Source organism: Macrobrachium rosenbergii, chromosome 37, assembly GCF_040412425.1.
Source record: "Macrobrachium rosenbergii isolate ZJJX-2024 chromosome 37, ASM4041242v1, whole genome shotgun sequence".
In the NCBI taxonomy this organism is placed as follows: domain Eukaryota; kingdom Metazoa; phylum Arthropoda; class Malacostraca; order Decapoda; family Palaemonidae; genus Macrobrachium; species Macrobrachium rosenbergii.
The window spans coordinates 14700664-14715322 of NC_089777.1; the positions used below are offsets into that span (position 1 = coordinate 14700664).

General features: G+C 39.6%; 1 protein-coding gene across 1 annotated transcript; it reads right to left on the reverse strand.

The window, feature by feature from the left end:
• Positions 1 to 3188: 3188 nt before the first annotated feature.
• LOC136825339 (facilitated trehalose transporter Tret1-like) lies at positions 3189 to 13025 on the reverse strand. Its single transcript, XM_067081551.1, has 5 exons — positions 12620 to 13025; positions 6739 to 6871; positions 6385 to 6593; positions 5409 to 6224; positions 3189 to 4755 (listed from the first exon to the last, which is right to left on the reverse strand). The coding sequence occupies exons 1-5, from the start codon at positions 12722 to 12724 to the stop codon at positions 4528 to 4530; spliced, it is 1491 nt and encodes a 496-aa protein (XP_066937652.1). The 5' UTR covers positions 12725 to 13025; the 3' UTR covers positions 3189 to 4527.
• Positions 13026 to 14659: the final 1634 nt, after the last annotated feature.

Consider the following 14659-nt stretch of genomic DNA (forward strand, 5'->3'; position numbering starts at 1 on the left):
CTCTCTCTCTCTCTCTCTCTCTCTCTCTCTCTCTCTCTCTCTCTCTCTCTCTCTCTCTATATATATATATATATATATATATATATATATGTATGTATATGTATAGTTTTCGAAGACAGCTTTTTCAATACTCCCTCTCTCCCTCCATATACATAGTTTCAAGAGAGATTTCACAATACTCTCTCTCTCTCTCTCTCTCTCTCTCTCTCTCTCTATATATATATATATATATATATATATATATGTGTGTGTGTGTGTGTGTGTGTGTGTGTGTGTGTACATATATTTATATATATATATATATATATATATATATATATATATATATATATATATATATATATATATATATATATAGTTTTCGAAGACAGCTTTCACAATAGAGAGAGAGAAAGAGAGAGAGATAATTTGCTTTAAACCATTATCACATTTTAGGTTTAAAAGCGGATCTTTCCCAAATAGTGAACCCCCCATGGGTTTTAACCCGGTGTGTACCCACCTTTGCGGCGTGTTTAGTACAAGCCCGTTGGGGATGGCCGTGAAAGCATAAACAAAAGACTGTAAATATCATAAAAGTAATGATCCCCGAGAAATATTAGTCACAGACAACGGCCCCCGAAAACCCCTGGGGGTCACTATCCAGGAAAGATCCTTTTAAAGCTATAGGCCTACTTTTCCTATATATTTTTAAATGGTGCTTTTCGCGTGTTCAATTCCAGCCCCAGTGGAATGAATGCTAAACCATTGCCGCAAATTTGCGATAGATGTGAGCGTGAATTTAGTATTAATCATGTTAAGGAGACTTAAGATCGCGGTATAAAACTCAAAAAAGACACCTTCAGGATGACTGATATGTCGTAGTAGAAATTTACAATATATATATATATATATATATATATATATATATATATATATATATATATATATATACGCTAGAGTGACAGTAAAAATAAACATACACACAGTTGGCAACCAAATATTCACGCCTGACAAATGGAGGAGGAGGGGGAAAGAGGGCGAACTAGTAAATTCGGAAGCGTCCGAGGTCATAAGTCTATTTAGAAATCTTATTCATTTATGCAGGCAGTCTATAGCCCACATGCCAACTACCTTCCGTAAAATGTCTACGCTTTGCATATTTCTTTCCCATTTATTGGGTCGATTTTTTTACAAGTGCCTTGGCTGATCATCATTAACAATCTTTCTTGCTCTTGGCCAACTGATTATATTGTTGGTTTTATACATTTTTTATGTCGTTTGACTTTCTACGATTTTCCTCACATCGTTGGACTGTGGAACAGCCCACCATATATGTCGTGCAATTGGAACTTCAGAATTTCAAGCAAAGATGCAATGCATTGCTACCCTATTACAATTCAACTTGCATTTGAATATTTTACTTACATTTTTTTATTTATTTATTAATGTTAAATCGTGATTTTTTTTATATAACTGATCTCCCCTGTGTGTGTGTGTGTGTGTGTGTGTGTGTATTTTTTTCCTTTACGTTCTGTTACTTCGTTCTACCGAACACCATAGTAGGCCTATTCTTTGGAAGCTTGAATTTTATGTCAATGGCCCCTGTGGGCTTGTTCCATAATAATAATAATAATAATAATAATAATAATAATAATAATAATAATAATAATAATAATAATAATAAACTGATTTATTTCGAGCAGTTAACTTGACTTGAATGGAATACCATCACATTTGCTGTCTCCTTGCATACCACCGAAATTCCAAATTGGGAAACTGTGACATCTAAATGGTAATAGCAAACACAGTATCTATTACGCAGCAAATATTTATCACACTGCAATATATTAAGAATATATGAACTGAATTGAACTGAACTGGGACCTATGATGTCATTCAGCGCTGAAACGGAAATTGACAGTCAAAGGTTTGAAAGTTGTAACAGGAGGAAAACCTCAAAGCAGTGGCGCTATGAATCAATATTGATAGGAGACGGTTGAGGAAAGTAAGATGGAAGAAAGAGAATGTGAAAGGAGGTACAGTAATAGGAACGAAAGGGGTTGCAGCTAGGGGTCTAAGGAAGGCACGCTGCAGAGAACCCTAAGTAATGCCGACAGTGCACCGCGTAAGGTACACTGACGGCACTAACACGCTGCGGGGAAAAACAGTATAAATGATTTATTAAGAAAAGTCGACTTTACTTCAAAAGAATGCTATACTTTAAACATATCCTCTGATGCATTGTTAGTAATGCTTCATTCTTTCACTGTACAAGATATCTTGGTCTCGTGATTTCAAGTAATTCATATTGAAGGTTCCTTGTATAATCAGTTGATTCAAAATGCAAACCACAAATCCTTGAAGAATCCACATTAAAATTTGATCTTTTCTCCTGCAGGGACAAATCCATATCTTTCGGAGTTCTTCATTTAAGGAAATTTATGAAAAGTGAAATCAATGTTTTGATCTGAACTGGAGTTACATTCATATAGTGCACAAATATTCGGCATACTCCATCAGTGACAATGACCAAAATAAATGTGAATAGACAAAATCACGGTTGTAATGTGGTTCGGATTCCACAATAAGCTATAGGTCCCGTTGCTAGGTAACCAATTGGTTCTTAACCACGTAAAATAAAACCTAATCCTTCGGGCCAGCCCTAGGGGAGCTGTTAATCAGCTCAGTGGTCTGGATAATCTAAGATATACTTAACTTGGTTCCTTCACCCATTCCAATCTTTACCTTTACAAACCCCCACCCAATCCCCAAGACTGCAATAACCTTTTTTGCTGAGGTGTCCATATGTTTTAGGAAGAATTACCTTAATAATTCTAAAAAGAACACCAAAAAGGATGTAAAAAACAATTTAAAAAAGTGAAAATTACAACTTAATACATTAGTGTTTAAAAGGCAGTGTTTTTTATTTCCGTTATAATTACAGTTTCCGCAAGGTTTTTCATGTAAATAACAACAGAATTAATAATCCATTTAAAAGTTATCAGTGTGTGTAGAAGCGAAACAGTTATGTGAAATAAATTCTCTGCGTTTTTCTATATCCCATCAAGACTTGAGACAGCGAGGGAAAAAATAACGAACATTGGTACTGGATAGGACCAAGCTTCTTTCCCAATCCGCGGGACAAGCGGCGTAGATGCGCAGACGCAGTTCATCCATATTTATGAGGTTAATAGCAATGCTTTCACAAAGAGATTTAGGTTTTGTTTTATTTTTTTGTTATTATAATATGGGTTTTATTTACTTTTCCTTAACAAAACAAATTTCTCAGCTGTTTACAAAATGTGATCGTTTGACGAATAAGACTAAATTTTTAACAAATTATACTTTGCTGAGCTTAGGAGTGACCGGTAACCTCCTCCCCCTCCCAACAGTTACTTAAGAACTCGGCACATTTCACAGAGACCCAGTACAGACCAAATTATCTGGATACCAGGTTCTCGAGGGTCTCTAAGGGGAGAGCTTTACCTTGTCGTCAATACACTGAAGTTGAAGAAGGGTAACGCCTCGTCACATCAGTGATTTCATTCCTATTAAGTTGTCACCTTCAGATCTATAGTGAGATCAGACTCAGACCAACGACGGTCGGGAAAGCAATAGCGGCGGGTTTGCATCACTGGAGACCCGGCCGTTTGGCACTCACTGCTAGTTTCTTTCACTGTGGATATGAATATCGAGTGAATTATTCCATTCACTATTACGGTCACACTTGAATGGCAGAATCGTTGATGAATCCCTGTGCAGAAAATTTCCAAGACACTAGACCCTTCATGCTTTTATACAGAGGGATCAGCAGTACATTTACTATTTATCCATCACATTTTTTGTGTGGTATTATCCTCCATTCTTTCCACATGATCGAACCACGTTGACTCATCCTGGCACCTTTTCTAGGTCGTATACCCTCCTTCTACACATCTTCACATATCTCACCCTTTCAGTTGTTCTTATATTACAAATAGTTAATATAGTTCATCTGTACAGCTGTCACCTTCTCTCCTTCATTTGTATTCACCATTCACACTTCACTTCCATAGGAGAGAGTTGGTTCAACACCTTCGCATATTCCAACCTTGGCCCCCAATCTTTAGCAAACGTCCTGCTTCCTTCCTTGCTTCACCTACTCTGAGACTAGTCTCCTCTCTCATCCTACTTTTATCATAAATCTTTAATCCCAGAGACTTACAAGAATTCAGCTTCTATTCTCTCACTGTCCATACTAACATTCACTAGACTCTCTCCCTGGGTCTGTTCTCTCATTGTTCCCACATCATTCACTAGACTATATTCTTGGTTCCCATTTACCATCCTAAATTTTACTCTTGCTCACATTTGCTTTAAAATGTATCCCCTTGCAAGCGCTTAAAAACAGTTCAGTAAACTCTGCAGCTTTTCTTTGTTATTCCCAATCACTACTGCATCGTCATATGTATATATATGGTTGTATATGTAATCAAAATGCCATGATATATATATATATCCACAGATACTGGCAAAATGAAAGTTTTAATAAGAAAATATATGTCTTTTTCAGACGCTCGTTCCAGCAGTAACTTCGCATTCCGGGTGGACGATGTTGTGTTTACTTTTCTTCTTCTTGTTCATCGAAGATTCGAAATGTTCCTGAATCTGTTCCAGCGTCTTCCCTTTGGTCTCTGGGACGATAAAGAAAGAGATCAGAGTGCAAAGCAAACTTAAGCCTCCGAAGGTGAAGAAGACCGTGTGTGCCCCAAAGGCCTCTTCGAAAAATGGGTAGACCTGTGGAAAAAAAAAAAAGTCATTCAGTTTTGAACTTAGGACGATGCTGTTCAGTGGTCTATCTCGCTTGTTTATTTTCTATACCCTCGAACGAAAACCAACGCAAACATTACTGTTTCTTTACTGGAAGAATACTAAGTTAACAAGCGTCAGATTGCTTAAGAGGTGACATTAGGAATGGATAAAGTTGCATTTGCATAAGTGATTTAGGAATGATGAAGATACTCTACTTTCTTGATGACACAAGCTAAATAATGAAGTTGCCTGTCTAAACATTAATTCTGCTAAGATCTGCATCAACTTCAACTACTTCTGAGAAATGAAAATCAAAGATGCTTAATGACAGTGGACTTCACGGTAGATACGAAGCATGACAAATTCAACAATTATTTGTGTTTTTCCTGACATACAAACCCACAACATCATGTGAGTTTTGCAAGTAATGACAGGATAAAACTCTTGAATACTTTTAACTCTTAAAAGTTAAAAAAACCTGATACACTGAAAACAAGCACAAATTACAAATCAGAAATTATGCAAGATATGTCTCCAGATTTAGTCAACTGTACAAGGTCAAAAGGAAAAAATCTTTATAAGATATAATCATTAAAAAAAAAACAAAGGTGAAACTCAATAAGAAGAAATAACCTCACCTGCAAGATTGTCAGACTCAGCAGACGGTTATAGAACAGAGTGGCAGCATTTGCAGTCGATCGAATTGTGGTGTTGAAGAGCTCGGCAGAAAGTAGCCAAGGCAACGTGCGACATCCAAGGCAGTACCCAGCAACTGCTGTCAGCACAGAGACGAGAGGCACCCAGGGGGGCCACTTATTTCCAAAAACATCGTTCATGAGGTAACACACACCAAGGAATATTGTTGCTAAGCTTATGATGAATGTCGAAGCAATGATCAGCGGGCGTCGCCCGAGACGGTCAGCAGTAAACATACTCAGGAGTGTGGCAACGATTTGCACCAACCCGGTGGCAACGGTGGCCATGCGATGATTCTCCACCCCAGCAGACATGAAAATCAGCCCAGTGAACATCATGAGGATGTTGCCACCACTCACTTGTTGCAAGGTGCTCATGAACATGGAAATTAGGAATGGTTTCCTAGTGCGTGGTCTCCACAACTCGCGGTACTCCACTTTTTTACCCACAGAGTTGATTTTATCTTCCATCTCAGCCAGTTCAGTGGAAAAGTCGTACTTCGGTCCTCTCAACCACCTGAGGGAGGCCTGACAACTCTCTTTCTTCCCCTTCAATATATACCAATAGGGAGATTCGGGTACAAACCACAAGAGCGCGAACATCAAAATGAGCGGGGCCGAGCAGACGTAACAGCTGATACGCCATGAGAAGAATGCTCCTGCTATGTAAGACAGAACTACGCCAAAAGTCATGAAGAGTGCTGGAATGAGGCCCAAACTTCCTCTCAGACGAGCCTCCGGTATTTCGCTGCAGTACACCTGAAAAGGAAAAAAGTTAGCATCTACAATTATACATTATATATTTAAAACAAGTTACTTTACAAAATGAAGAAGTACTGTCTCAAAATGCTAAGGAAGGGAAAAAACTTTGAGAAGTAAAAATGAAAGGAAATGAAGACCAAGTAAATCATTAACTTACTGTGCCAGTGGAAAATAGGAAAGCGGTTGCAACGCCGCAGATCATCCTCCCGACCAATACAATTGGAGTATTTGGGGCAAGAGCTATGGTAACCCAGCCAGCTGACAGACAAGGCGTCATAACCGCCAGTGCCGCCCGTCGTCCAATCCAGTCCATGAGCCGCCCGGCAAAGACGCTGCCTACCATACACCCCACGGAAATGATGCTTACTGTTCGAAAATAGAGAAGATGGCCAGTTTCTGATGTGACTATTTTCATTATGGTTTTCTTACACGCATATTTCATCTCTCTTACAGTAAAATCACGGAATACACTCATTTCTTAGGCTAATCAGTTGACTGTGCAACGGCTCACCAATCCAGGCCACCTCTGCCGTGGTCATGGACAGATCTGGGTCTTCCTTCATAGACGGGAGAGTTGATGCTGTCCAGCCATTGACAGCAGCTGCTGACAGGTTCCCAAGGGAGGCAGCCAGGCAGGCGCTTATCTGCAGTTTAGAAATATGTCACATAATTTTGTATTAAATCATAACAAAAAGGGCATAGTTATACATACATTCACACACACACACACACACACACACACACACACACACACACACACACATATATATATATATATATATATATATATATATATATATATATATATATATATATATATATATATATATATATATATATATATATATATATATATATATTAATTACAAACATCATGGATGAAATGTAACTAGAAAACGCGCCTGGGTCTACCCCTTTCTTTCCGCCTGCCCCTGTGCATCATTTTGAAAAGCCTTTATATCTTTCTTTCTCATCCTCCCTGTTGCTCTTCTCCACCCATCTCCTATCCTGTCCCATCCTATCCTACCCTGTACTATCCTATCCTGTACAAAAACGCGAGGGCTAGGGGATAGGGAAGGAGAGTCTTATCTCCACGAGGACCTCCTAGGAACAACGACAACTCAGGACTGAAAGAAAGAGGTTCATCTTTGTTATTTCGCCCTAACGAAGCAGATGAAACAGGATACCTCAACGTGGCGGTAAAGGACAGGGTCCTACATTCACTTGGATCGTCTTTCTCCGTTGCGTCATTTTTTAAGCGTTTGTTGGGGAAGACCACGTTCCCCGCAACGCGAGTTCGTCAGGTTCTGACGTAGCCGCGATTTCAGTCCGGTTGTGTGTAAAAGAGTGTATCTTGGTAGGCCTGTATACCTGTTGCTGCGTTGGCAAAAATTCATGTTCACGATCATTTTATTAGTTTAATTTTTAATTCTTGGGGCACATTTAACATTACGCCGTTGGTTTTTGTTATCACAGAATATGCGCTGTCTTCTTGTGGATTGTAGATTGTAGCGTAGTATTCCCATTTTTTTTCTTGTATGATTTTCGTTATCCCAGTTGTCTCTGTTCGCGAAAATATGGTGGGAAGAAGAAGAGTTTGTCACCCTTAGCAACTCCCACGCCCAAGGGCAGGGGTAGCTCATCGAGACGTGCCCGTTCATTAGGCCCGCCGAGAGATCCAACTCGCACAAAGCCATGAATTCATGAAAAGATAATGGAACATGATGAAGCCATTTTTATTTGGCCGCGAGGAGAGAATAGCCTCGTTATACGAGCCATCATCGTGCCCTGCCGTGTGCCGTAGCATATCTGGACATGACAGATGGAAGGGTTTGGTCCCACAACGCATTTTTGGGTCTTTATTTTGTGAAAGTAATGATGATGCTGCTAGACATGAGATGATATCGAGACTTAATATGGGATTACGTGAACTTTCTTGTTCTCAGATCATATATATATATATATATATATATATATATATATATATATATATATATATATATATACATACTAGCTGACCAACCCGGCGCTGCCCGGGAAATCTCTGAATGACAACCGATAAACTCTCTCTCTCTCTCTCATTCCTGTTAAGATGGTTGCTTCAGTTACGTTGCCCAGCATTTTTGACATTTTATTTTTCACCCCATATATATATCTATATATATATATACACAGTATATACTGTAGTATATATATATATATCTATATATATATATATATAGTATATATATAACATATATACCGTATATACGGTAGAACGCTTTGCTTAACAGCGAGAGAACTCAGTTTCGAGTCCTGCATGAGACAGTTAATGTGGCCACGTGCTACTGACCTACCCAGTGAATCCTGTACCTGGTAGTTAGTTGACTGGAGAGTGTTGCACATAGGTTTAAGAAGCATATGTGTCTAACAGCCTCTTAATGAAAGTGCAATGAGAATTTGAAGGGTAATGGGCGCATAATCTAAAAGATCTATGCACATGTGTCAATAGAACTACACGAGTATGCAGACAGTAGAGTGCAATTAAGATCATAGCATGAGAGAGCCCCGAAGGGGAGTAGTGCCATATTACTTTAAGGTTTCTTTGCAGCGTCCCTTCGGCCCCTAGCTGCAACCCCTTTCGTTCCTTTTGCTGTACTTCCATTCATATTCTCTTTCTTCCACCATACTTTCCGCCCTCTCCTAACAATTGATTCATAGTGCAACTGCTTTGAGGTTTTCCTCCTGTTACACCTTTCAAACCTTTTACTGTCAATTTTCCGCTTCAGCGCTGATTGACCCCATAGGTCCCAGTGCTTGGCCTTGACCTAAATTTAATATTCAGTTCAATTCAATTCACTGTTATCAAATTCCGGAAAAAAAAGAGAATATCAGATTCCCAAATAATAATATGAACAGTTCATCATGAATTTCATGTTCATCTTTCAAAATGGCGACCTGATTTAGGTCATTCAGGTCATTTGTCCTTCCTTTACTAGAAAACTGTTCTCTTGTGCGGATGTCTGCTTCTGCCAGAGACTTATCCCTTTTAGATAGAGTGGTTCGAGGTGGTAGGTTTCTGTTTCCTAATATTAGCAGTTACGACTTGGGCCATCTACGTATGGTCTCTTGCTCGTCAATTTTTCATAAATTGTATGTTCACAGAGATCTTTCACATTCACAACTGATCCCTGATTTCATTTTCCTACCGAGAGCAACCGGATTTCCTGAACAGCAGCATCAATATGCAGCAAATATGGCTTGCTGTGGGACTTCTCAGTTCCAGAGGTCCTTCATTCCTCCTGTCGTTGGGCTGTGGAACAGTCTCTCTGAGAATGTCGCGCAATTGGAACCTCAGAAGTTTAGTGAAGATGCAATGCATTACCACCATAATACAACCATCTTTGTATTTTGATAATTTACTTACATTTTTTATCTATTTATTTATTAATTTGTTAATTTGTTTTTCTTTTTTTTTTGTAATAAGTGATCTCTTCTTTCTGTTTTTCCTTGATCTTCTGTTGCGTCTTTCTAATGAACACCATATTCTTTGGAAGCTTGAATTTCAAGTCAGTGGCTCCTTTGGTGGGCTTGTTCCATATGAATGGGGTTCGCCTTCTGAATAATAATAATAATAATGATAATAATAATAATAATAATAATAATAATAATAATAATAATAATAATAATAATTCCAGTTCCCCATCACCTGGCTTCGTCTCCACATGCCATACTCTGCAAAGCAAACTGGCTGGTATACGAGGTATTATTCAATTATCTGCTAAAATTATCTGCACTTTCCAACACTCAGGTTTCTTCAAAAACCGCCAATTCATTTACCAGTACACTTCGTGACTCAAGTGTTCTTCAGCTTGTGGTCTGTCAGTCAAATGAACCCCTTCACGTTCCTCCTGGTGTTGTCATTCTTCATTTTCTGGTGTTTTTATTGACCGACCCGTCCTTTTGACAGGTCTTTTCCTATATTCACCAATAAATATTTCACTAATAATTCTGTGGGCTATTTTTGGCAGGTCTTTCCCTATTTTCAGCAATGAATATTTCGTTCATAATTCTGTGGGCTAGTTTTGGCAGGTCTTTTCCTATTTTCAGCAATGAATATTTCGTTCACATAATTCTGTGGGCTAGCCTAACTCCGACGCCAGTCACTGAATGCTCGGCTCTGTGAACAGCGTCCGGTCGTTTCTCGAGGAATTCTCTCTCGTCTCTTCTTTTGCTTCGTTTAACTCGACTTCCTAGACTTGAGTATATAATACAGCATGGACTACTTTGCACCCTTCATCTCCTCCCGGAAAATGTTCGGCAAGTTCCTTTCGATTTTGTCTCATTTTTTTTACTTGATTGTATCCCAAGTTTCATCCGATAGCCGAGGTTATTTGCCCTGTCATCCTCTCTGTCTCATTACTCTTCGTGTGTTTGTTTTTAAAGGAGATCTTATTATTCACCGTTGTTAGACTGCGGAGTGTAGGCTATTAAATTCAAGCTCGAGACTCCTTCTATAAGCAATTTATCCTCGGGTTTTTAGAATCAGTTCGGCTCCGGATCCAAGTCTTGCAAACCTCGTACGAACAGCAGGGGATTTCACAAGACCAAGAGAAAGAGAAGTTCTGCTCGCTTCCCCCTAAATCCCCCATGCAGGCTTTGTCTACCTCCTTATTACGTCAGCAGGTGAACTGCCGTAACGAGCAGGTACCCCTAAGATACGTCATCGCCTACGTAGTTACCCCAGGTGGGAGGCCACTCCACCCAGTTGGGCAGACCTTGTCTCTCTCTCTCTTGGCCCTGGGATTTCAATGAAGGGCCATCGTCACCGCACCCAGAAATAGAAAATGGAAGGAGTAAGACTTTGCTCAGCCAGGAGAATTGGAAAAGTGTTGATCTGCGAACAACAGTGCAAAGTCCGACGCCAAGTTTATCGAATAAGTCAAGTGGGAGTTATTGGGAAACTTGGCAATTGTCCATTGATTTGGATGTTACTTTTATTTCTTTGTTGTTTTTCACTCCGCTGTATTTCTCAGTCCCAAACTTTAGGGTTTCGTTCTGCGTTCTACGTTCTGTGAAACAGCATGTGGCAGTTATTGTCTGATGTGTCAGTTCATTTTCATTTGAACTCTCGTGATATATATATATATACATATATATATATATATATATATATATATATATATATATATAATATATATATATATATATATATATATATATATATATATATATATATATATATATATATATATATATATATATAGTAATTTTCCATACGTAATAAAAACACGTCACAAGAAACAGGCTAAGCGATTTGTCAGTAGAAAATGATGACAACACTAAAAATATGCAATTGTTAACAAAACAAACACATAAATAAAGGGTGGCAAGGAAGGGTCAGTACAAATGTCGATTTAATTTGAGACATCTGAATGGAGACATTAAAACTTGGTGATCTGAAGTAAATGAATGCCTGAATAAATGGTTGTGGACCCTTTGGAGAAGGAAGAGTAAAAAATTGGCGGATGAAATTCCACAGCAGCTCTGCCACCTTTATAGGCGTATCCCTCCATCACTGATGCAAAATGTGGCGTAGAAGAGGTAATGATACTTTATCTAAACGCCCCCGTAGGGCGGTAGTGCCGTCATTGCACCTCATGCAGTCAAGTATTACTTAAGGTTCTTTGCGGCATCCCTTCGGCTCCTAGCTGCAACCCCTTTCGTTTCTTTTACTGTACCTCCATTCATATTCTCTTTCTTCCATCTTACTTTCCACCCTCTCCTAACAGTTGATTCATATTGCAACTGCGAGGTTTTCCTGTTACGCCTTTCAAACCCTCTCACTTTCAGTTTCCGTTTCAGCGTTGAAGAGTGACCTCATAGGTCTCAGTGCTTGGCCTTTGGTCTAAATTCTATATTCAGTCAATCAATCAATCAATCTGAAAGCTTTGAATGTGACACAGACGAGAAGAAATGCGTTACAGTGGACTTATTTAGGACGCGAAAGCCGGGTGGTTTCTCACTCGACGGTTTGTTAAGACTTGGGAGGACAAAGGACGTCTAACAAGAGTCATTTCGTCCCTCCTGACGGAGACAAACAGCGATGAAAGCCCTTACGACCTTTGTCTGTCTATCTGTCTCGACAGAGACACATTACTTTCCTTAGTACAGAATAGAATAACATAGGAAGGAGTGTTAAATTCAGCTGAGAATGGTGTTTAATCAAATGCGTTCAATTCACTCTCTTAAAGAAAATAAATCTCTGTTTATCTCTTAATATCTATGCCCAAGATAACAGGAATTGTTGGACAACTTTTATCTCCACACATATAAGCAAGCACAGCTGTCCGTCACCCCTCCAGTATTTAATTTAAAATATTCAAGTTACTAATGTACAACCATTTACATACCTGCGTGATAGCACGACCTCTGGTTTGACCCTGCTGAAGTTCGCCGTCTGCGACGTCTGCAGAATCCCCTGGCGTTCCCTCAAGTTTGTTTTTGGCGTGACACATCTTCGCGAATCCTATTTCCTTGCTGAACAAAGTGTTAATTCATATACTGTACAAAAATGAGTTAATGGGGATCTGTTTCACGCTGCAAAGTGCTTCACTGTGGCTTGAAATAACTTAGTCGCGCGTGAATTTCTTAAATAAGACCGGGTCTAATTTACGGAACTGAACATTTGGTCAAAAACTACTGAGGGGAAGAACCACTTCGGCAGCCGGAGGACATTTCGAGCCGCTGCTGCCAACGACGCCTACAAAGGGAAGACGCCTGACCCTCCAGTCTAGCGCGAATGCATGAGGGGAAGACGCAGTGACGTACGGACTGACAGCGCCACTGCCAAGGAGATGATGGCATGCGTTGCCAAGTAGCGCGTTCCTTTGAACATCATTCTTTTTTTTTCATTTATGAAGATGCCATTGTTCCCCCTCTTCTACAATTCTTCCATAACATATTTTGCTTTGTGAATTTTTATACGTCGCCGGTAAGAGAAATTGTAGCCTATTCGTCACAACCGGCCTCTACAATTCTTTATCTGAGATAGGAATGGCGATAATCTGAAGGCTGTGTACAAGATAAGTCAGGACAGATTACGAGCTCAGACAAGAGTCATCGAGATGATGTCTTTAGCTAACTCTTCCATTTTTCTTCTTTTTTTTTTGCATTCTTCTCCTCTGGACGATAGGCTATCTACCGAAAATAGTTTTGTTGTTTTCGTTCAGGGCCACAGTTGTTAAGATTAGTTCAGTAGAGAACGGCAAAGAATATACAAATCAACAAACGAGGAACTTTGGCAGATCTCTTTTCTTTAAAACTGTGTCGGCTTTGTCTATACGTCCACACTTATTCTGTCTGCACTTTTTCTATCCGCCCTCAGATCTTAAAAACTGCTGAGGCTAGAGGGCTGCAAATTGGTATGTTGGTCATCCACCCTCCAATCGTCAAACATACCAAATTGCAGCCCTCTAGCCTCAGTAATTTCTATTTTATTTAAGATTAAAGTTTGTCATAAACGTGCTTCTGGCACCGCTATAGGAACCAACAACACATGCCATCACCGGATCGTGAGTGAGTTTCATGGGGCCGCGGGTAAAAGTTTCATGGGCCGTGGCTGAAAGTTTCATACAGCATTATATGCTGTATAGAAAACTCGATTGCGCCCGAAGTATGCAATTACGACCGTCCAAACAAATGAATTAACGGCTCCATCGAGTATTACTGCTCTCGGAACGCATTCAGTTTGACCGAAATAACAAGGGTCTTCGTGAATTCCCTTAGGTGAGATAAACATAGATCGCTAGCTGCTAAGGGCACTCCAGCCCCCAGTAAGGGCATAGCGGAAATGATTCCATGGAAGATTGTCCATCATATTTCCAAAGATAGAAATCTGGAAATATTCCCCGAACAGAGGGCGTAGATGCAACGACATTATAAAAACGGTCTAGAGAATGTGAACTAACATAGGCATGATGTACTCGATTCACTCTTGCAAGAACATGATGTAACTGCATTTTCTACCCAAAGACGTATGACCAGACACGCGCGACCATTGTGAGAGAGAGAGAGAGAGAGAGAGAGAGAGAGAGAGAGAGAGAGAGAGAGAGAGAACTCTTAAGAATAGTTTTTTATCTCGGAACAGCGAAGTTCACTTCACCAAGGTCGTCCAGTTTTCAGTTTTATAGCAGCATAAACACACTCTCTCTCTCTCTCTCTCTCTCTCTCTCTCTCTCTCCAACTGCAACCCGCAATAACTGCCACCCGTTACAAAGCTCACCTTTGGTGTAACTATTGTATGAATCCACGCAACCTTCTACCCAGAAGGTTACGTGGATTCCTTGTAACAAACAGGCAAACGATAAACAAGCAAACAGCCCAAAGTATAACCCTGTCGGAGTTATGTAAACAGGGAAGGAAACAGGACCCTTTAATTGTCGAGAATGGTA